This window comes from Eulemur rufifrons, chromosome 15 (genome assembly GCF_041146395.1).
Source record: "Eulemur rufifrons isolate Redbay chromosome 15, OSU_ERuf_1, whole genome shotgun sequence".
Taxonomy (NCBI): domain Eukaryota; kingdom Metazoa; phylum Chordata; class Mammalia; order Primates; family Lemuridae; genus Eulemur; species Eulemur rufifrons.
Window position 1 is genome coordinate 32,363,139 of NC_090997.1, and position 23,946 is coordinate 32,387,084.

A 23,946-nucleotide genomic window follows, 5' to 3' on the forward strand; every position below is an offset into this window, starting at 1 on the left:
TACCAAAACTTAGTATTGTCATTTAAAAAAAAAACTATTGTTTTTTCTAGTTGATGCTAATCAAGGGTACATTGTGTCCTGGTAGTTGAGAGGTTATCTTAAATGAGTAAATAATTTAATTAGCTTGAAACAATTTTGACTACATGAAAGTTCTTTCAGCCATGATGGTTAGCTATGTTCTTACTATTTTACCTAGTTTTAAAAAGAAAGAATGGAGTAACTAAAATAAGAATTATTGTCTTACAGAAAGCAATAACAAGATGATAGTAACCTTACTTTGTTAGTTAAATAACTGTATACTAAAATGCCCACAAGCCTAAAAGATGGAACCAGCCAAAGTTGTAATAGCTTTTTAATACTTGCTTACTATTAAAGTAACTGTGATGATAAAGAATGTATACGTAGTGGCAGAAAACCATATTTTACGTTCTATTACAGGCTTGCAGTAAATTGGAAACATTTTTTTTCCTTCGTGGAATTTCTAAAATGTTTTTGCAACCATTTAAAGCTTTATTGCAAGTGAGGCAATAAAAAGGGAAGAAATCCAATTACTTTATGTGCAAAGCTCTCATTTCTTATTTAATGAAAGAAAGGCTTTTGTTCAGTAAGCATGCAAGCTTTACAGTTCTTAGTAAATTAGAAATTTCCTTAAATAGGAAATTAAGAAAATTCTTCCTCCATAAATGCTTTGATAGAAGGTAATTTTACTAAGTTAAAGTTTGTATTTATGGGTGTTGCAACCAAGGTGGAAGGGTCAACAGTAAGATTAGATGAGTCATTGAAGGTAATAAAAATAGCAAGCACTTACCTTGTGTGCTTAACATATGCCAGGCATTGTTCTAAGCCCATTACATATATTATTTCATAGTCCTCACAATAGCTCTGTGAGGTTGATGCTTTTATTCTTATTTATGGTGAGAACTTGAAAGACAGAGGTTTGGCAATTTATTCATGGTCACACCGCTATTGAGTAGTGGCCAAGCTGAGAATTGAATACAAGCAGTCTGCCTTCAGAGTATGTACTCTTAGCCAATATGCTGTATAGCCTCTCAGTATATTACTATGCCATACAAAAGTGGGGAGGGGAAATAAAGAAGGAAGAAAAGGTAAGGGCAAAGAATCATTTCTTTATCTTTGATTTTCTGCAATTTGAATATGGTATGCTTAGGTGTAGTTTTTTGGACATTTGCCCTGCTTAGTGTTTTCTGAGCTTCCTAAACTTGTGGATTGATATCCAGTATTAATTTGTGAGAAATTCTGTCATATTGTTCCAGACACTTCATATGTTCCATTCTCTCTTGTCCTTCTGGTATTTTCATTACATGTATGTTGCACTCTTTCAGTTGTCCCACAGTTCTTGGATATTCTGTCCCATTTTTTTTTTTTTTTCAGTCTTTTTTGTTCTTTGCTTTTCTTCTGTTTTGGAAGTTTCTATTGTCATATCCTCAAGCTCAGAGATTCTTTCCTTAGCTGCATCCGGTCTACTAATGAGGCTATCAGAAGCATTCCTCATTTCTAATTTGTAGCGTTTCTTTTTGATTTTTCCTTAGAATTTCCATCTCTACTTACATTACTCATCCATTATTGCATGTTGTCTACTTTTTCTATGAGAGCCGTTAGCATATTAAGCATAGCTGTTTTAAATTCACAATCTGACAATTCTAACATCCCTGCAGTATCAGAATATGGTTATGATGCTTGGTCTGTCTCTACAAACTATATGATTTGCCTTTTAATATGTCTTATAATTTTTTATTGAAAGATGGACATAATGTACTGAGTGAAAGGAACTTGAGATAAATAAGACCTTAGTAATATGGTGGTGGTAATGTGTTGGGGAGGGGAAGTGTTCTATAGTCCTATGATTAAGTCTCAGTCTTTTAGTGAACCTGTGCCCCTGGGCTATGAACTTTACAAGTGCCTCTGTCCTGCATCTCCTTAGGTGGGACAAGATGGCTGGAGGGACTGGAATTGGGTATTTCCCTTCCTCTGGGTAGTTAAGCTCTGGGCTGTCTTTGAATTCTCTTTTTATAGTAGAACATATGATGTACAATCCAACAGCTTTTGAATAACTCATTTGAATTTTTGCTAAAAATTTTAGTGAAGATTTAACCTACTATGAAGATTTCAATAGGCACCCAGACGAGATAGTATTCTGGGAATTTTATGTTGCTGAATAACTTGTTAGAAAACATATTTCAAATATCAAGTTCTACTGAGGCAGTAGATTAGTGTTAATTGTCCTAAAGCATTGCTCTGACCATGTCACAGCCACATAACTTCATGCTAACAGTGGTCAAATTTTTCTTCCTTGGTATAATTCGTATGCACAGCACACTTCCCCAGGAGTAATGTCTTTCTTTTCTCTGTCCCTCCCCCTTGAAAATCAGTGGCCTATCTGAATACTAGTTCTAATTGGCTATTTAGGTGCTTCCACCTTGTAAAATGAAATAGAATAAAAATATTCAGATTTATCTTTTATTACTTCCTTATATGTAGACCTATAGTCAGATATACCTCCTACCCTAGTTCCTTTCCCACTAACCCATACTCAGTTTTCTTCACATGGTGTCTTTGCCAACTCCTCCCTATTGGACTCCTTCCTATTCTCCTGTACTTCTGAAGTTAATGTCGTTACCTTTTTAAAATCTTAATCAACCCACGACCTTTGAACTTAAAAGACTCCCGTACCTTTCATGTGGTTTTTATATTCTACCTTGAGTTAAAATTATTTGCATACTTGCTGCCCTGACCGTCTGTCAGATTGAGATTTTATTTTTATTGCATTTTCCCTTTATATCATTGGAAGAATATGCATGCATCATTAAGCATTGGGTAAATATTTATTTTTAAATCTAATTTGTGATAAATAGAAATTATTCAGCAAAAGGCATCATGGTGCAGGGGAAGAAGCCCTGTTAGGAGATTAACCTTTGTGACTATAGCCACTTACAGAGCCTTTGGACAAATTATGTCACTTTAATATCCTTAACTTTAAAATGAAAGAGTTGAACATAATAGATTCTAAGAATGTTAAAGGAAACTGATTATAGGTAAACTAGTTAAATTACAATTCGAGATGTAGTCAATTTTTAAAGAAAATTTTGAATAAGTACCTCTAGAACTTAGAAAGTTATATAGCTTCCCTATTCTTATGTATTTATGCTACCGAGCTGTTAAAGAATAGTGAATTACATTATAGAGGATCAGCTATTGTGTCTGTTATTTAAAGGGATAGGAAATGGTGCTAAATGTAGGAGCTGGAAACTAAATAGTTTTTGATTCAATTATATTCTGTGGAGTAGCATTATGAATCACAAAAAGATTCAGTAGTGAAGCTTCTGCTAATAAAATCTTTAATAATTTGAATGAGACATCTGCTGAATATGAATCTAAGGAAATTACATTTTATAAAATTGCTTTCTCTAAGTAGACCTATGTTCTAGCTTGTTAGAAAATTTTGTATAATAAATTATAAATCACCTAATTTTATCCACTCACAGTCAACTGCATTCCTCACTTATTAAAAGGCATATTCCCTAAGTGATGTTTTTAGTAGCAGGAGAATTTAAAGTGGAATGATTCTGTGCATACTGCTGGCTATGTCTAAGCTCAATGTGAAATATCAAAATGGTGACAGTTATATGAGGGAAGATGTGGTCATCACGGTCTTGATTTACTGTTATCACACTTTAATAGTCCCTGCCCATAAATCCTAACAAGAGAATAGCACTTTTATTCTTGAATCTTCTAAAATTTTGCTTTAAGATATTACATACTTTGTATTTACATGATAGCTATATTTCAAATATCTTAAATAATTTTATCTTGTTATTCTTTGCAAGGTACAACAAAATTATTGTGCTATAAGACAAAGGTACAAATGAATAGTTTCTATATTCATATATTTGTTGTTTGAAGTTTACTACCTTTATATCTTGAAAATATTTGATAAATACGACATCTTGTGTTACAGGCAAACCTGGAAAAAATCCAACATGTTCTTAAAGATTTTTTCATTTTAGAAGAGCTTGTCAGAAAGGCATAATCTATTATACACATTTATTTGTTAACCAAAGTGTTTAATTGGAATATATTTTGGAAATCTGCTTATAGTTCTTTTCTGAACATTAACATTGGTGATGTGTGTTATAAATAAAGAAGAAAGCAACAAGTATGCTTTGCTGTAACCAAGAAACTAAATAGACTTCAGAGTAGCCTTGAGAAGACAGGGTTTTTAGTGTGAACACAGAGTACTGCTGCTCTCGTGTTGATTAATCCAGGCTAAAGGCTATCACCTTGCCTTGTTGCTATGGATATTGTAATGAGGGACAAGAAGAAAATTATTCTGAATTTCCTATCTTATTTCATGAGATTTGATTTTAATAATTTTAAATGTTTGATTTTTGAAATGCTGGATTATACAATGTGACAAAGCAAAGAGATTTATTTCAACTGTGCTTTCTAGTCCAATATCTGAGGCTATCCATGATCTTCCTTCTCAGTCAAAAACTGGGTAGCTGTCTCGTCAGCTTTTACAATATGGCAGTGTTAGGCAGCCCTAGCAGTGGACATGATTTAATGGCTGGAAGTAGTCCTTTTTTGAAATAAACTTTGATCCCTGTATTTAATGGTGATAATATTGGGCATAAGTGTGCAATATAATGGAATAAAATACAACACATGGGTATTTTTTTGATTTTTTTGAAGATTGAGTATGTATATCTGTTTTAGAGGATTACATATTTTAGGTTGTTTTGAACCCTTATAATGGCAGAATATATGCAAAGATTTTTTTGTTTTAGCCTTTGTCTCAGTCCATTTGTGTTGCAGATTAATAGAATACTGCAGACTGAGTAATTTACAAACAATAGAAGTTTATTTGGCTCATGGTTCTGAGCAAGGTACAACAGAATTGGTATGCTATAGAACAGAGATAAAAATTAGTAATTTATGTATTCATATGTTTGTTGTTTAAGGTTTCTACCTTTCTGTCTTGAAAATATTTGATAAATATGACGTGTGTTTTAGGCAAACTTGGAAAACATCAGACGTGCTCTTGAAGATTTTTTCATTTTAGAAGGGCTTGTCAGGAAGGCATATCTATTACACATGTGTGTGTTAATCAAAGTGTTTAATTTGGGAAATGTTTACTTTTAGTCTGTTAAGTCCAAGGGTATGGTTCTGGCATCTGGTAAGGGCATTTATACAGCATAGTCCCATGGTGGAAGGTGAAAAAGCAAGAGACTGGGGGGACAGCAAGAGGAGGCCAAACTTGCTTTTTTAACAAACCCACTCTCTTGATAACTAACCTATTCCTTTGGTAATGCCATTAATCCATCACCTCTTATTAGGCCCCACCTCCTAACATTGTTGAATTGGGATAAAGTTTCCAACACATGCATTTTGGGGGGCATATAGCATCCCTTGAGTCTATATTTTTAGATATTATTACTCATCTAGGACTAGGAAAAAAAATACTTCCCTGTCATTTTATACAGATTATATCTATAAAAATTATTATAAATATAAATAAAAATTGATTTTCAATTTTTATTGGAAAGTCATTCAAGAAAATTTTACAGAAAGTAACTTTTGCAGGAGACTGAGGCAGGAGGAGTGCTTGAGCCCGAGAGTTTGAGGTTGCAGTGATCCATGGTGATGCCACCACACCCTACCAATGGCAACAGAGCAAGACTCTGTCTCAAAAAGAAAAAAAAGAAAGTAACTTTTAATGGATATTCACCTCTAAAAGATTATTTATTACCCTAAAATTTTAGAGATTTTTTTTATGTATATAGTTTGGTGCTTTGATGTATCTGTTCTTGAGTGTTTCAAAATAAAAATAATGAGGTAATTTCCTATGTTTACATTTATGAGTAAAGAAGAATATCATCTGAATTCAATATTGATAGCTTTCACTAATGTATATAAGGTAGTACGTGGATTACTATAAGGACATAGAAGATAATCTCTAAAATTACCTTTGCCACACTCTGATGTGTTCAAGTTACTGCCTCAGCAAGATTTGAGGGTGAAGGGATACAGGGTAGCTTTTGAAGTGATCGACGCTTTTGCTTTTTTGATTTGTGGAACAACCTATCAGATGCCAAATCTAAGGATAATTCATGTCTGAATTGTTGTAATCCATCCATTATAGAATAGCCAATTCTATTGTCAGTAATAAGGTTTAGGGCATAGACATTTCTCACTCATAATTTGACCCATTGTAGGAGTAAAGGAGCGGACTGTCTTTAGAGCAGTGTTTCTCAGCCTACCACTGTGGTAAGAAATACATTCTATATTAGGATCCAGATTTGTGCTCCCATGTGTATGCAAATGTGCAAAACAACAATTCTGGATATTTACTTTGTGCAGTGCACTCTATTTTCTGTTCTATTTCATTTTTTTTACGTGACAGAAAAATTTTTAGTTGTGGTCCATAAAATAGATTTTGTAAACCACAAGTGGACTTCACCTGCATTTTGATAAACTGTTTAGGATATTCCCTTATTCTTTTCTTCGAGTTTGTCTTTACCCTGCACAAGTATACTTACATGTGTTCTTCATTATACAGTTTACTATGGAAATGGTCAATGCACACCCATTTAAACTATGATGCAATTGAAATTTAAGGAAGAAAGGAAGCTCTTAGGACAGAGATAGATGTGTGGGCATCGGGAAAGATGTTTTCCAAATTGTTTGTAGTAGTTCTGGGAGTGAAAGTCAGGATCACAGGAAGACCTCTACATTGTTTGATTTGGCATTTTCTCCTCTTTTCAAACAATGAAGGCTAGCTTCATACTCAGCAATATTTCAAAAGATAATTCTAATTTGATGGAGAAATACTTTATAAACCAGAATTTGGATTTGAATTTTTTTAAAAAAATCATTTTAGCCTGAAGAGGTTCTAGATTCTAGACCATAGAAAGTGAATGGGAAGGAATCCCTCACAGGTTTGTTTTGTTTTATGCTTCTTTCCATGGAAGAAGATTCAGTAAAATATACCAAAGAAAGAATTCTGCATTTTAGTGGCAGAAAGTACTAGTTTTAGTTAGTCTGTCCCTATTTGGCATATAATATCTGAACCTCAGTTAATTTGCAGAATGAATGAATTTGGCCAGATTATCTAAGTTAATTTTTAACTTTAAAATTTTCTAATTTTAAAACAAATTCAATCAGTGATTAGATTTTTTAAGTACCCACTAAGTATAAGGCACTCTGTAGAATACTATAGGCAGGGATGTGACCAATGAAGACCTAACTCAGGAAGGATGATGCTCGGATCCTGCTCTAGAATATTTGAAGTTTACATGCTGTGGCCACTTGATCCTCAGATTTTCTTACAGATTTGAGTGTTTGTAGTAATACAGATTGTCCAATAAGTAAGTAAGTAAATAAATAATTAAAAGTTCTAGCAGTTTAAGTAATCAGTTGAAAAGAATTGCTTCATTTATTACAAGCAATGCTTTCTTTGAAATTATTTTGAAATCCTTTTGCTAAGCAGGATAAATCTTAACCTATACTGGAAGTTGAAAAGTGAAAGAATAGAGAATGTGGAGTGAATTACGTTAAACTTCTGAAAATTACATATAGTTACAGGCTGATAATTCTGTATTTGACAGTGTTGTTAAAGAATCGATATCTGTGATGATAGGTTAACTGGTTAAAAAAAATTCTGAGGAGACAGTAGTATAAAAAACAAGAAAGGGTAGATGTATGTTCCTAGAAATTGTATATCTGTGATAGCTAACAAAAAGTGAACCCATATAACAACTAAGTTGTGAATTCTTTAGGTAGTTATAGAAGCAATGATTTTGAAGGAATGGTTTAAGAAATGAATGAGTGAAGGGACAAATGTTTTATTTTCTTAGTTTAAGAGAGGTAGGCTTTAGAGTTGAGAATCCATTCGGTATAGATCTTTTCATCCTGTCCTACACAACGTTTTTTGTGAGAAAGGAAAAGAAAGTTTGGAATGTGTAGCTGTGACTTGGCCTCCTGAGAACTATAAGAATATTCTATTTAAAAAGTAATTAATAATATAGATTCAGGAGGAAAACATATCAAATAACATTTCAGTAGGCTTTCCTTGGTGCAGTAGTGTGCATGTAACATACAGCAGTGTGGATGAGAGGAGAGCAACAATGTGCTCATGAAGACTCCAAGGCCTCCGCAATCTTGGCTAACAAGGGTGCATTGACAGTAGCTAGGAAATAATATTAAATGCATTTCTCTAAAAGCATAATTTCATATAAAGGAGTTAATGGTTAAGAACAATTATATTAAGAGTTAAATTTGTATATTCACTATTTTGGGGTCTTAATATGTAAGGATTGCCATTGCAAATTCAACGATCATGGTTATTTGTTTTTATATAACAAAAAATGCTCTGGGCTTCATTATACTATGTTTCATATGCTCCATTATACTTACTTTATCAAAAGTATGTGTAATTAATCAGGGCTTAAAAGACTTCAGTTTATTTAAGAAAAACTAGTAAATATAATTGTTTCCTTTAAAGCTACAGAAGAAAGAAGATCAGCAATTGGAGCCTAAGAAAAGTACCAGCCCTAAAAAAGATGCAGAGCCCACTGTTGATCTTTTAGGACTCGGTAAGTAAAAAATAACAGTCACATTAGCATTACAAAACAGTTGAAACTTTTACTTGAACTGAATGTGATGGCTTTATCTTCAGTATGCCAAAAGATAACTATTAACTGAATTTGAAAATGGTATGATTAGTTTGCTGAGTTCCCACAAAAGGAAATCTTTAATAAGGGAGCCAGTGTCTGTCAGCACTCTCTTCACTGAAATACAAGTAATGAGTTCCTTGGGGAAAAAGATATATCAAAGTAATCTTCAAAGGTTTGGTAGATGTGACATTTTATCACTTAAAATAAAGAGTGAATTATTTTCTTTCTCTTCTTTCGCCCCTCATTTCAGCTCCCTCTCTCTCTCTCTCTATTTTTTTTTTTTTTTAATTTTGTGCAGGATTTTTCCCCTTGGTGAAATAATTCTGGGTTATGATCAAATGTGCTGGTTTAAAATAAAATTTAATTTTGGTTAACTGAAGCAACATGTTTTATAACCAAAACTAGATTTATATCACATATCTGATGACAATGAGAAGTACTCATTTTAATTTAATTTTATTCTCATGGCTGACAGATGTGGTGTGGTAAATAAACAGGCTTCCATTCAAGGGGTGTTTATACTGTGCTTATCTACAAATATTGTTAGCTCTTTTTTACATTCTTCTCCTCTTCTAAAAGAATTAGCGTGATAAATGGTTATTTTTAGTAATATCTGAGCTTTGGTATAGGAATTAACTTCAAAATTTTTTTTAGCTTGGAGAAATATTGACAACTAAAGGAAAAGAGTGAAAGACAGTTGAAGGATAACGTTGAATTTCATTTACTGCCTTTCCAAAAAAATTGATGTTAGTTGAATATTGAATAAATTCTGTTGTATGAATTACAGTTGAATGTTTTATTCATTTCTTAGGAAGCTGGTATGTCATACAAATATACTTCCTGGAAGTAAAATTCTGTGATGGTTAAAAGTAGTATGTTAGAAATATAAAAAATAACTATAATTTTAAAAATAGGGCTTCAGTATAGGGGCTCTAAATATAATCATGTTGAATTCTAGTCCTTATAATTTTTGTATTTTATTTCTTTTGCTGCAAATAAGATAAAAGAAAAAGAGATTTATTAAAAAAGTATGAAAGTATCTTACTAAAACTATATGCATCTTTGTCTGCACTGCAGCATTTCTTTTCCAGTTTAAGTGCCTGGTTTACTGGTTTATAAACTAGACCTGCTTATCATCCTACATATTCATTCTTTAATTCAACAAATACTGAGTGCCTACTATGTGTTGAGGTACCATTGTAGGCACAAGGGAGATAGCACTGAAGGAATACAGATAACAATCCCTGCCCACTGGGAGCTTTTATTCTATCTGGGGAGGTAGTGAGTAAACAGTTAAGTAAAATATATTATAGGTAATATATGGTAAGTGCTGTAGATGAAAGAAAATAAAAATAGGTGGTTGTAATTTTAAATAGGTTGGACAGGGAGGAACTCACTGAGGTATCATTGGGGCAAAGACCTAAGGAAAGTATGGGTATCTGGGTACGTGGGCAAGAGCATCCCAAGTAGAGAGAACAGCAGATGCAAAAGGCTCTTCACTAGCAGCCTACTTGAACTATGCAAGGACCAGTAAGGATGACAGTGTGGCTAGAGTGGAAGGATCTGGGAGAGATGAGTGATAGGGAAGGAGTGAAGAGGGGGCAGGCATATTGTGACAGGACTTTGGCTTTTACTCTGAGTGACTTGGAAACACATGGGAGGGATTTGCAAAGAAGTAATAATCTGACTTTGGTATTGAAAGAATTATTGTAGCTACTGTGCTGAGAAGAGATTATAGCAGGGCAAGGTGGGAAACAGGAAGACCAGTAAGGAAACCATTACAGTGATAGAAATGAGAGATGAATGATAACTTAGACTAGGTGGTGGCATTGGATGATAGATGATGTAATCAGATTCTGGGTGTATATTAAAGATGGAGCCAATAGGATTGGCTGATCAATTAAATATGAGAAATGAAAGAAAAGAGGGAATTAAGGAATGGCCAACATGTGTTTAGCCTGAGCAATCAAAAGGATGGAGTTGGACTTACTTTGATGGGAAAGTCTGCAGGCAGTTTGGATGGAAGATTAAAAGTTTTGTTTAGGTCATAGTAAGTTTGAAATGCCTATTAGAGCAAAAAAATCTAATTTTAATAAAAGGAGATCTTAATTAGGCAGTTATATGAATTATAAGTTTAGGCAGAAGTCTGGGCTGGGAATATAAAATTGGAAGTCATCAGCTTTCATGTTTTTTAAAGTTAAGAAACCAGATCAATTCACTAAGGGAGTGAATATAGACCAAAGAGAAGAGCTTCAAGTACTGCATCCCACAGCACTCAAATGTTTAGAGGTCGGGAGATAGAAAGGGGACCTGGAAAGGTGGTCAGAAAGGAGGGAATGGTGAAGTAGCAGCAAAACCAGTACCCTTTGGTATCTATTGTGTAAGCTATCAGTAAGTCAGATTAGAACTTCTGTGCCATAGTTATGCTGTGGTAACAAACTTGCTCAAAATATTGTTGACTTAAAGAACAAAAGTTTATTTCTCGCTCGGGCCATGTCCATCTGAAATGAGCTCATCTTCACTTCAGTACCCAGAATGATAGAGCAGCCTCTATCTAGAATAAGCATTGGCAAAATTTTTCTGTAAAATTGCAAAAAGTAAATATTTTAGGCTTTGTGGGCCATAAAGTCTCTGTCATAACTATTAATACTCAGCCATAAATAATACATAAATGAATGGACATGACTGTGTCCCATTTAACTTTATTTACATAAAAAGGCAAATTTGCCCTAGTGTGTTCATCCCTGATCTAGAACATTGCTGGTCATATGACAGAGGGAAAAGAGCACATGGAAAATCACATATCGGCTCTTAAAGGTTATGTTTTCAAGTTATGTCTGTCATTTCCACTCTCGTTTCATTGATTGCATTGTCACATGACCTTGTTTTCATTCCGCAAGAGGATGTATGGTCCATCTATGGGGAAATTTCACCAAATATTTGTGAGCATTAATGCAGACCAAATGAGGAAGAAAATGTTCAGGAGAGGAGGGACTAAACAATGTGTCAGATGTTTCTGACTAACCCAGCATAATGAAAATTGAGAATTAATCATTGGATTTAGCAACATAGATGACCTCACATCTGCATGGGGTGCATATCTCCATTGAATGATGCCTGTGTTTTTAAGTCTGTTATAATTTGTTGAAACCATTGATATTTTCACCTTATACATTTCCATGTATTATAAATGCATTTGTCTTTATTTATAATGGGATTTTCATCTTTTTTAGGGCTGAATAATGTTCCATTGTATGTATATACCACATCTGTTCATTTGCAGTGGACGTCTGGGTTGTTTCCACCTCTTGGTTATTGTGAACAATGCTGCTATGAACATGGCTTTACAGATACCTCTTCTAGATCCTGTTTTCTTTTGGGTTTTTTCACTGTTGAACTCTTAGGGGAGTTCTTTATATATTCTAGATATTTACCCTTATCAGATATATGACTTGCCAATATTTTCTCCTGTTCCATGGGTTTTCTTTTTACTCTGTTGATTGTTTCTTTTGTTGCATAATAATTTTTAATTTTGTTGTAGTCCATTTTGCTTATTTTTACTTTTGTTATCTGTGCTTTTGGCATCATATCCAGGAAATCATTGTTGAATCCAGCATCATAAAGCTTTTCATGTATGTTTTTTTCCTAGGAATTCTGTAGTTTCAGGTTTTACATTTAGGTCATGGATCCATTTTGAATAATTGATCAATTCGTATGTATGGTGTAGAATAAGGATCCAGCTTCATTCTTTTGCATGTGGATATCCAATTTTCCCAGTACCATTTTTGCAGAGGTTTTCCTTTCCCCATTAGATGATCTAAGACAAGTGTAGCTTTGGGGTGGTAGAAGTGTAAATATGATTGATGTGGGCTCAAAGAGAATGGAAGGAGAATAGAGTGAATATATACAGCTCTTTAGAGGAGTTTTGCCATGAAGAGGGGAGAGAAAATGGAGCATTAGCTGTAGGAGGATGTGGGCAGGAAAGGATGTTTTTTTTTTTTAACGGTGACATTATAAGATGTTTAATGTTAGGAATGCACCGGTAGAGCAGACAAATCTGGTAATTTCAGGACAAGGAATAATTGCTATTAGCAGTGTCCTCAGATAGCCTAGGGTGGATGGGATCTAGTAGACAAATGGGATGACTGTACTTTGAAATACTCAACTATTGCTGCAATAATACTGCATAGTGAATAATCCCCGGATTTCAACACCTTATGACTAGCAAACATTTATTTCTCTCACTGTCTTTGGGTCAACTAGGGCAGCTCTGCTACAACTTCATTTGATACATTTTCTGCCTTCTAGGTTATTAGAAGGCACTGTTTACCACCCATTTCAGGATGGCATATCGTGTCTCCATTTCTCAATTTCCTGTGAATGTTTGCTTGTCTTCTGTCACCCTGTCTCGAAGTCAGTACCACAGCTTTTAGGGTTTGGTTATGGCAACACCCCTCTTTTGGTATCAATTATAGTCAACTTTGCTGACCATGCTACATAGCAAACAACTCCAAAATCTCAGTGGCTTATGTTAACTAACATTTATTTCTCTCACTCACGGGTCTGTAGGTCTTCTGAGACAGCTCTCTTTTAAACAATGGGGGAGCTTCGGAAAACAGTGACTTTAGAGAAGAACCAAGGTTTGTTTAGGGGGAAAAAGTGAAGGGAATGTTTGGAAAAGAGGTTAAAGATATATAGGGGATTTTGCTGGTGACTGATAGTGGGTTTTAGACCATATAAGGGAAGAGTTCCAAAGGTTGGAGGGGTGGAGATGGGTCAGAAAGAAGGCTGTCTTGCTGATGAAGTTTTAACAACTAAAGAGGACGTGTCTTACTCAGAGCAAATAGAGCTCCTTACACCTGCTGGTTATCAATATCCTAAGTTCTTTTTAAAATTATTTTCAGACTTTTTTTAAAGCTATATTAAGCATAAGATTTGATGAATTCATGAAAGTCCAGGAGACAACAAGGAATTAACGGTCTCTTTCAGCTCAAAACAAACAGTGGTTCTAAATTTGGATTGGTTATTGGTGTCTACCTTGGACAGCAGACTATTTTTCTGCTCAGGAGCATGCGACTCTCCTCTAATGGGACTGTACTTTTCTCCTGTAACTTGAAACACATGGGGATTTGGGAGCAGATTCCTTGAAGTATGATTTATGATCATGCAAAAATGATAGCATATCTCCAAATGAATGAGACCATTAACTTAAAACATTTCCAACAAATACAGAGAAAACCCTGACAGACATAGTTCAGTTACACAGCCATGGAAGGCCATGAATTCCAAGGATCATGGTCTTCTTGATCACACTTAATAGTTTCATAATAGACTAATAGTTAAGATCAATTTTTAGAAACTTGATCTTGCCTTTAAATGGGACTTTGGTAAGCCCATTCTCTTCTTTTCAACCTGGTAATTCAAGCTAAACCTAATTTCTTTAGCTCACTTTTCCTGACCTATCCCATCCAAAGGTCAAACATAAAATCCTTTATTATACTTTTTAGCAGGGGTTAGCAAATTTTGTCTGAAAAGGGCCAAATAGACAATATTTTTGGCTTTTCAGGGCATGTAGTCTTTTTTGCAGCTGCTCAACTATTGTAGTGTGCAAGCAACCATATACAAATATGTAAACTAAAGAGCATAGCTGTGTTGTAGTAAACTTTAAAAATAGATATGGGCTGTGGTTTGCTAACCCCTGCTTTATGTTCCCGATCATACCTGCAAGAGCTGCTTCATATTTAGATGTTCATTTGTGTTTGAAACCTACAGAAATACTATTTATTTTAGTGCTTTGCTCTCTAATACCAGAAGTGGGGTGAGATACTTAACTTGCCCTCCAGTCTTGGAAATTACCTCAGGACTTGGGGACAGCCTTCTTGACTAAGTGCCAGACTGAGTAATCCCCGAATGCACCATACTCAAACCAAACACAGACACATCTTGCCTTGAATATGTACCTCCCGTGTTAAAATAGAATTGAAATAAGCTTCTAGGGTATGTTGGGGTAGTGCTCTTCATGTCCCCTTACCTGTGTAGCTAGTCTAGGACTGTGAATTATACTTCTAGGCTAGTGTCTGTTATTTGTTGATTATTACTTAGTTTTTATAATGATAAAAACCGACAGACTGCTTAACAATTGGTTAGGATAGTTCCCCGAGACTAATACTTCCATTCAGTGGTACTTTTGGTAGAAGACCTCCTCTGAGAATAAAATCTTCAAGAGTAAGCACATGCTTTAGGAAAAAGGCTTGAGAAGAATCATAAATTGCTGGTGTTAAAAGTGACTTTACAGTTTTCAGTTCAATCTCCTATCAGTGGTTCCTGCAGGGTTTCTGTTGAGTGGCCATCCATGTGCTGCATGCACACTGCAGAGCAGCCTGGCCCCTTGTCAGGAGGCATTGACCAGCAGTCCATCAGACACAGAGTTCTTTTTTTTAAATAATTTTTTTTTGTTTCAAAATATTAAGGGAGTACAAATGTTTTGGTTACATGGATCGCTTTTGTAATGCTTGAGTCATGGCTATAAGTGTACCCATAACCCAAATAGTGTTCATGGTACCCATTAGGTAGGTTTATGCTCCTCCCCTCCTACCCACTACCCCCTGCTTGGTTTCCAATGGGTTTTACTTCCTTCTATGCATTTGTGTGCTCATCGGTTAGTTCCAATTGAAAGCAAGTACATGTAATGTTTGTTTTTCCATTCGTCAGATACTTCACTTAGGATAATGGTTTCCAGTTCTGTGCAAATTGTTGCAAAAGGCATTAATTCATCCTTCTTTATGACTGATTATTACTCCATGGTATACATATACCACATTTTGTGAATCCACTTATGAATTGATGGGCACGTGGGTTGATTCCACATCTTTGCAATTGCGAATTGTGCTGTGATAAACATTCAAGTACAGGTGTCTTTTTGATAAAATGACTTCTTTTCCTTTGGGTAAATACCCAGTAGTGGGATTACTGGATCAAATGGTTTGTCTACTTTTAGTTCTTTGAGGAATCTTCATACTGTTTTCTGTAGAGGTTGTACTAAGTTGCAGTCCCACCAACAACATATAATCATTCCTTTCTCTCTGCACCCATGCCAGCATCTATAGTTTTTTGGACTTTTAAACAAAATCTCTTCTAACAGGGATAGGTGATAGCTCATTGTGGTTTTAATTTGCATTTCCCTGACGATTAGTGGCATTGAGCATTTTTTATATGTTTATTGTTGGCCATGTGTCTATCTTCTTCTGAATAGCTTCTGTTCATGTCTTTTGCCCACTTTTTAACATAGTTATTTTTTTTTTCTTGCTGATTTGCTTCAGTTCTTCGTAGATTCTGGATATTAGCCCTTTATCGAATGTATACTGTGCAAATATTTTCTCCCATTCTGTAGGTTGTCTGTGTGCTCTGTTAATTATTTCCTTACCTATAGAGAAGCTTTTTAGTTTAATCAAATCCCATTTACTTATTTTTGCTGTTGTTATAATTGTCATTGGGGTCTTAGTCATAAATTCTTTGCATAGGCCAATAGCTAGAAGAGTTTTTCCTACATTTTTTTTCCTAGAATTTTCATGTTTTCATGACTTAGAAATATTTAAGTCTTTTATCCATCTCAAATTAATTTTTGTGAATGGTGAGAGGTAGGGGTCCTCTTTCATTCTTCTGCGTATGGCTATCCAATTTTCCCAGCACCATTTATTGAATAGGGATTGTATTCCCCAGTGTACATTATTGTCTGCTTTGTCAAAGATCGGTTGGCTGTAGGTAGATGGTTTTATATCTGGGTTCTCTATTCTGTTCCATTGGTCTATGTCTCCCTTTTTGTATCAATACCATGCTGCTTTGATTAGTATAGCTGTGTAGTATACTTTGAAGTCTGGTAATGTGATGCCTTCAGATTTGTTCTTTTTAAGATTACTTTGGCTATTTGAACTCTTTTCTGGTTCCAAATGAAGCCTAAAATTATTTTTTCCTAGACCTATGAAATACAATGTTGGTATTTTGATGGGGATTGCATTTAATTGGTAAATCACTTTTGGTAGTATGGACATTTTAACAGTGTTGATTCTACCAATCCATGAGCATGATATGTTTTTCCGTTTGTGTCATCTCTGATTTCTTTCCTCAGTGTTTTGTATTTCTCCTTGTAGAGATATTTCACCTCCTTGGTTAAGTATATTCCTAGGTATTTTCGTTCTAGCTTTCTTTGTAGCTATTGTGAATGAAATTGGGTCTTTGATTAGACTCTCAACTTGACTGTTATTGGTGTATAGAAATGCTACTAATTTATGTACATTGATTTTTTAACCCAAGACTTTGCTGAATTTATCAATTCCAGAAGTCTTTTGGTATGGAGTCTTTGGGGTTTTCTAGATACAAGATCATAATCATCAGTGAAAAGCGATAGTTTGGCCTCCTCTTTCCTGATTTGGATACCTTTTGTTTCTTTTTCTTGCTTGATTGCTTTGGTTAGGACTTCAGCACCATGTTGAATAGAAGTGGTGACAGTGGGCACCCTTGTTGTCTTCCAGTTGTTAGGGGGAATGTTTTCAGCTTTTCCCCATTTAGCATGATGTTGGCTGTCAGTTTGTCATATATGGCTTTTATAATTTTGAGATATGTTCTTTCTATGCCTAGTTTGTTGAGGGTTTTTATCATGAAGGGGTGATGGATTTTATTGAATGCTTTTTGTGCATCTGTTGAGATGATCATATGATCTTTGTTTTTGCTTCTGTTTCTGTGTTGAATCACATTTATTGATTAACATATGTGAGCCATCTTTGCAACCCTGGGATGAAGCCACCTTGATCATGGTGGATGATTTCTTTGATGTGCTGTTGAATTCACTTTGGTAGTGTTTTACTGAGGATTTTTGCATCTATATGCATAAGGAATATAGTTTTCTTTTTTTGCTGTCTCCTTTCCTGGCTTTTGTATCAGGGTGATACTGGCTACATACAATGAGCTGGAGAGAATTCCCTCCTTCTTGATATTATGGAATAATTCTGTAGTATGGGTACCAGCTCTTCTTTGTAGCATTCACCTGTGAATCCATCTGGTCTGGAGTTTTTTTGTTGTTGCTGTTGGAAGATTGTTTATTACTGCTTCAGTCTTGCTGCTCATTATTCATCTGTTCAGGAGTTTGCTTTCTTCCAGATTGAGGCTTGGGAGTTTTTGTGTTTTCAGGTATTTGTCCGTTTCCTCAATGTTTTCCAGTTTATGTGTGTAGAGATTTTCATAGTATTTGTGGATGATGTTTTGTATTTCTGTGGTTATCAGTTGTGATGTCTCCTTTTTCATTTCTGATTGAAGTTATTTGGGTTTTTTCTCTTCTATTCCTGGTTAATCTAGCAAGAGGTCTGTTGATTTTGTTTATCTTTTCAAAGAACAACTTTTTGTTTCATTGATCCTTTGTGTTATTATTTTTTGTTTTGTTTTCCATTTCATTTAGTTCTGCTCTGCCCTTAGTTATTTCTTTTCTTCTGCTGGCTTTGGGTTTGGTTGCTTTTCCTTTTCTGGTTCCTTGAGATTTATATGTGGTTGTTAATTTGTGATCTTTCTCGTGTAGGCATTTAAGGCTTTGAATTTTCCCCTGAGGAATGCTTTTGCTGAGTCCCATAGATTTTGGTAGCTTGTGTTCTCTTTGTCGTTCAGTTCAAAGAATATTTCAGTTTCCATCTTAATTTCATTCTTGACCCAATAATTGTTCAGCACCAGGTGGTTTGGTTTCCATAACTTTGTGTAAATTTGAGTGTTTCTCTTGGAATTAATTTCTAGTTTTATTCCACTGTGGTCTGAGAAGATACATGTTATGGTTTCAGTTTTTTGAATATGTTGAGACCTGTTTTGTGGCCTAAGATGTGACCAGTCTTGGAGAATATCCCATATGCTCGTGAGAAGAATATATATTCAGTAGTTCTTAGGTAGAATGTTCTGTAAATGTCTGTTAGGTCTATTTAATTTGGAGTCTAGTTTAAGTCCATTGTTTCATTATTTGCTTTCTGCCTTGATGATTTGTCCAGCTCTGACTGTGGGCCGTTAAAGTCCCCAGCAATTATGATGGTGCTATTTATTTCTTTGCTTAGATTTGGTAAAATGTGCTTGATGTATCTAGGAACTCCTATGTTAGGTGCATATATATTTAGAATTGTTATGTTGTCTTCTTGAGTTGCTCCCCTGCTCCCCTTATTATATAATGACTCTTTTTGTCTTTCTTCATGTTTTATTAATTTATTGATGATTTTACACTGGTGGGTATCTCCTGTGGTGATCTGTGTGTAATGCAGTTCTGAATATTTCCTATAGGGCCTGTCTGTTCATGGCAAATTCACCCAGTGTTTGTTGGTCTGAAAAAGACTTAATTTCTCCATCAATTGTGAAACTTAGTTTTGCAGGATACAAAGGCTAGCAGTTGTTTTGTTTAAGAAGATTGAAGATGGGGCTCCAGTCCTTTCTGGCTTGTAAAGTTTTTGCTGAGAAGTCTGAAGTTAGCCTGGTGAGTTTTCCTTTGTAGGTTAGTTGTTGCTTTTGTCTTGCTGCTTGCAGAATTTTCTCCTTCATTTTGACTTTGGCCAGGTTGATTCCTATTTGTCTTGGAGATGTCCTATTTGCTATGAATCTTCCCAGTGTTTGATGTCTATCTCATATTTATCTGTATATCTAAATCTCTGGTAATACCAGGAAGTTTTCCTCAATAGTTCCCTCAAATAGGTTTTCCATACTTTTACCTTTTTCTTCTGCTCCATCAGGGAGACCTATAATTTGTATGTTAGTTTGCTTCACATAGTCCCATATCTCACTCAGTGATTGATCAGGCATTTTTATTCTTTTCTCTGCCACTTTGAATGACTGGGTTAGCTCGAGAGCCTTGTCTTCAAGCTCTGAGATTCTTTCTTCTCCTCGGTTTAGTTTGTTGTTGAAGCTTTCTGCTGTGTTTTGGAATTCCCTAAATGAATCTTTCATTCTTTAAGTTCTATGATATCTTTTCTTATGTTGTCTAGCTCTTTAGCAAGTTTTTCATTGATTTCATGAAGTATTTTTTTTGGCTTTTCTTAGTAGGTTTTCAAGGTTCTCTTAAATTCCATTTATCTTAGTTGCTATTAATATTCTGAATTGCATTTCTGTCATTTCAACAATTTCCTTTTGAATGGAGTCCACTCCTGTAGCACTATTGTGATTCTTGGTGGTGTTGAACTATTTTGTTTTTTCATGTTGCCAGGGTTCTTTTGCTGGTTTCTTCTCATTTGACTCCTCTTCTCTCAGTTCTGGGTTAATAGGATTTCAGGGCACCTGCTCTCCTTTGCTTTGAACTTTCTTGTTTAGTTAGGGGAATGGGAGGACCCTAGGTGGAGCTTTTGTGTCCTACTCTAGAATGTTGATCTGTCAGGGGAGGGGCAGATGCAGTGAGAGCTTGTAGAATAGCTCTTCTGTTCTGACCCGTTCCTCTGTGATTGAGCCAGTACTGGATGATCTTTGTGTGGGGTAGAGGGTTTTCCCCTGCTCGTTGTTAGGAGTTTGAGTTTGGGGCTGGATGCAACCCTCTCCATGGCAGCTGTTGTTGTGGGGCATTGTTCTGCTTGGGGTCACCCAGTGGAAGTGACAGTGGCAGCTGGGTGAATCTGTTTAGGCGCAGTGGTCCTGGGTGACTGGGCTGTGGTCATTTGCAAAAACCAGGTCCAGGAGTAATGGCCACTCAGGGCTGGGGGAGCACAGGACATCAGGGAGGTTCTGCTGGCCCAGCGGCAGTGGTAGAGACTCAGGTTGGGTGGGGTCTTGGGGCCCAGGCGTAACTCTGGAATCTTGGGGGTGGTGTTGCAGGCTTGGCAGGGGCCCTGGAGCTACAGGGGCAGAGCCTCAGGCTCAGGCACAGTGAGAGCTTCAGAGCTGGATCTGGGCATTATGGGGGCAGAGCCACATAGATGGAGTGGCTGTTCTGCCAGCGTGGGAACTGTTGATGTCCAATCATGCAGGCTGGGATTTGACTCAGTCACCCAGGGACTGCGAAGGAGTGCCTGAGCTGCTAGTTGGCCGAGTTTCTCCCCTCCCTACCTAGGTCCTGCTGAGGCAGTCGCCCAAGGCTTCCCTGTTGGGGCCTGTGGCATCTGAGGCTCCTCCTCTGCTAAGATGGGGGCAGCGCGGGAGGAGGGAGTGCTCTGCCCCCAGTCTCAGGGCACAGCATGGGCGAGCGTCTGTTCTGTCTGCTCCTTCCCTGGCCTGGCTTGCATGATGTGAAGGCTACTGCTGGAAAGCTGAGTCCCGAGCAGACCTGGCGCCATGCACCAGAGCTATCAGGATGGCATCGACTGCAGAAACCCAGGATCAGCAGCCACCAGATCTGTGCTACGCCTGTTTTCCTGTGCCATGTCTCTGCACAGACTCTGAGCAGCTCCTAGATCAGCCCAGAGGTCTGCAGTTGAGGAGGGAGACCCCTTCCACCTTGAGCCACCTGCAACTTTTATTCCTCTCCTAAAAAGAGCCTGCTCCTGCAGGCTGCCTCTATTCTGCTGTCTCCCCCTACCCCTAGCAGTGTGAATTATATTGGGACCTCCAGCTTAATCTCTGAGATGGTGAGTGGTGTTTGTGAGTAAGAATCTGCCACACCCTGTTTGATTGAGCCAGCAGATGCTCTAATGAACTGTACAGTTGTTCTTTGTATCGGTAGTTGGTGCTTTACAGGAAAGAGCCAGCTGCAGTGCTGTTCTTTGGTGCCTGTAATCGGCTCTAGCCCCTCAGGAGAACTCCAATGCTCTTGCAGCGCGAGGGGCCCTAGAGCTCCCAGAGGATTGCTTGTTCTCCACCACAGCAGAAGTAGGTCCTAGGCATGAAAGGTCAGCTCCCAGGCCGCCGGGGAAAGCTGCTGGGAAGTGGGCTGAAGTGGCCTCACCAAACCAGAAGGTCTTCTCATGGGGAAGTGTCCATTTGTAATTCACCAACTGGCTATCCGGAGTGAGTTCCACTCTTCTCCCTCTTCCCCTGCCCTGTGATTCTCCTTGCAGTGTCTGGTTGCAAACAGGCACCCCAACTTGCTGAGCTCGTCTGCAGTGGCTACGGGTTGGGACTTCACTACCCTAGGTCCTGCCCCAGTCAGAATGCCCAGCTTTCCTGTGGGGGGATGGGTGTTCCACCAGTTCGCTGCAGCTCGGACCCACACAGGCACAGAGTGCTGAGGGTGTCTGGGAGGATGGCATCCTCTCAGTGCTCTAAAGAGCATCTCACAAAGAATCAAGTAATCTCAGTAATTTAAAATCTAGCTCAGGGGTGTAGTCATGTGTTTCTGTATTCACTGTTAAAATTGATTTGATTTTATCTATTCTTTTTTTCCCTATTCTTATCCTTACCTCAGGGAAATTTCTGCCTAAACATTTAATAAATGTTACTTCAAATTATTTTAAATACTGAATTATATAGAGAAGTAGATAGAAATTCCCTCAGCTTTTTATTAATTGAAACACTCAAAGGAACATACAGCTTTGGGTGCAAGTTTATGAGAAAAGTTTGCAAATTTTGGTTTCCCTATTCATGCTCGTGTTCAGGAAATAAAGGTTTTAACTTATCACGATGGTCAAGACAACGCTAGTGAAATGTAGCTATCAGTACATAACCTATTTGATGACTAACAACATATATATATCCAGTTTTATATAATGGGAGATATGAACATGTTATCCTTTTTCCTTCAAATACATTTATTTCAAAAAGATTTTCTGGACAGAAACAAACTAAAGAATAAAACCCACAGAAAGCACTCTACTTACCTTTTTAGCAGAAGATTCCTACAGAGAAATTTCTAACCATTTCTCAAAGTCCACATGCTATAAAATAAAACAAGTTTGGGAATGAGCTGAGTAAAAGAATGCCATATTTGGCATCAGTGGTCCTAGTGGTCCACAATTTCCAGCGGTCCGGGGAAACCACCAGTATCGTAGAGCTACATATTTGACCAGATCTGGAGGATGTTTGTGTGGTTGTGTGCACATCACCCTTTTTTGGGGAGAGGAGTGAAGGGGGAGGAAGACTATAGCAGAAGTGCCCAGGAAATTTTATAGTCTTATGGTTTTCTGATATGGTTTAAAACCTATTTAACAACTTGTATTGCTTCTGTTCAGAAGAGTATGCTCAGTGTTATTCTTAATATGAACTATTATTATCCTTTCAGAAAGGAGGTCTTAAGAAGTGTGTGTGTGTGCGTGTGTGTGTGTGTGTGTGTGTGTGTAATCACACTGTGTAGGAAAGAAAATGCAGATAGGTGAATATATCAGTATAAGGGAACCTGGCAATGGGCAGATACTTGCAAGTGGTCTGAGTCCATGCTAGGGCAATTGGGGAACTGGTACCAGACACGGGTGGAGGAGGAGGGGGCTTGATGATATCACAAACTTTAGAAGATAGCAAGAAGGGGCAGCTTCTGGGTAGTTTTGAAACAGCACAGAAACCTCCAGAGAATGTGCTGGTGGATGAGAGACATCAAAGAGAGAATAGTTAGGTGTTTCAAAGAGCAAAAATGACCTGTGCATGAGTCTACTTCAGACTGCTAGTAACAGAAAGCCTGAAAATGGTTTAAACGTAAGAACGCTTAATTATCTCACTGGATGAGAAATCTGGAGGCCTGGTGGTTTGGGGCTGTGCAGTGGTGAAACAGTGCGGTCAGGGAGTCGGGTTCCTCTTTCCTTCTTCCCATTCTGCCACCCTCATCACAGCACTGGCTTTTCTCTGTAGTCTTGTCCCGTCCTGATCAATAAGTGGATGGTGCATCTCCCAGCATCCCATCCGCATGGGACTACACCCAAAGGGTGGTTGTTCTTCATCAGTTTCTTTTCTCAGGAAAAATTTTCCCAGAAAATTCTCCAGCAGAATTCCCAGGGTGTGCTTGGTCAGAAATTGGATTTCATGACCTAACTCTAGTTGCAAGAGAGGCCAGGAAAATAGCATTCAACCTCTACAGTGGAGGTGGGCTTTGCCAGCAAGAAGTACCCAGGTGGGGCCTTGGCAGTCTGTAGCATCTGGCACAGGTGTCGTTCATCCTTACAGCAACTCTTTAGGGTAGAGAGTATTTTGTGCACACACACACACACACTTTTTCATTTTTTTTTTTAACAGACAATAAAACTAAGCTAACAGAAATTAACTTCAAAGGCACAACTACTATATAGTAGAACTAGGACTCAAACCTAGATCTGTCTGACTCCAAAGTCCAATCTCAGCTCTTAAGATGAACCGAAGTATTAATAAGTTGTTCAACCCAAGTATTAATTAAATT

The 23,946-nt window shown here is 37.0% G+C and overlaps 1 protein-coding gene across 3 annotated transcripts in view; it reads left to right on the forward strand.

The window, feature by feature from the left end:
* SMAP1 (small ArfGAP 1) overlaps positions 1-23,946 on the forward strand; it is a 157,970-nt gene that overhangs the window by 114,148 nt on the left and 19,876 nt on the right. For all 3 annotated transcript variants that reach the window (XM_069489016.1, XM_069489018.1, XM_069489017.1), the window contains one exon: positions 8,522-8,612. In XM_069489016.1, the coding sequence (XP_069345117.1) occupies positions 8,522-8,612 (91 nt within the window). The remainder of the gene's footprint in view (positions 1-8,521; positions 8,613-23,946) is intronic.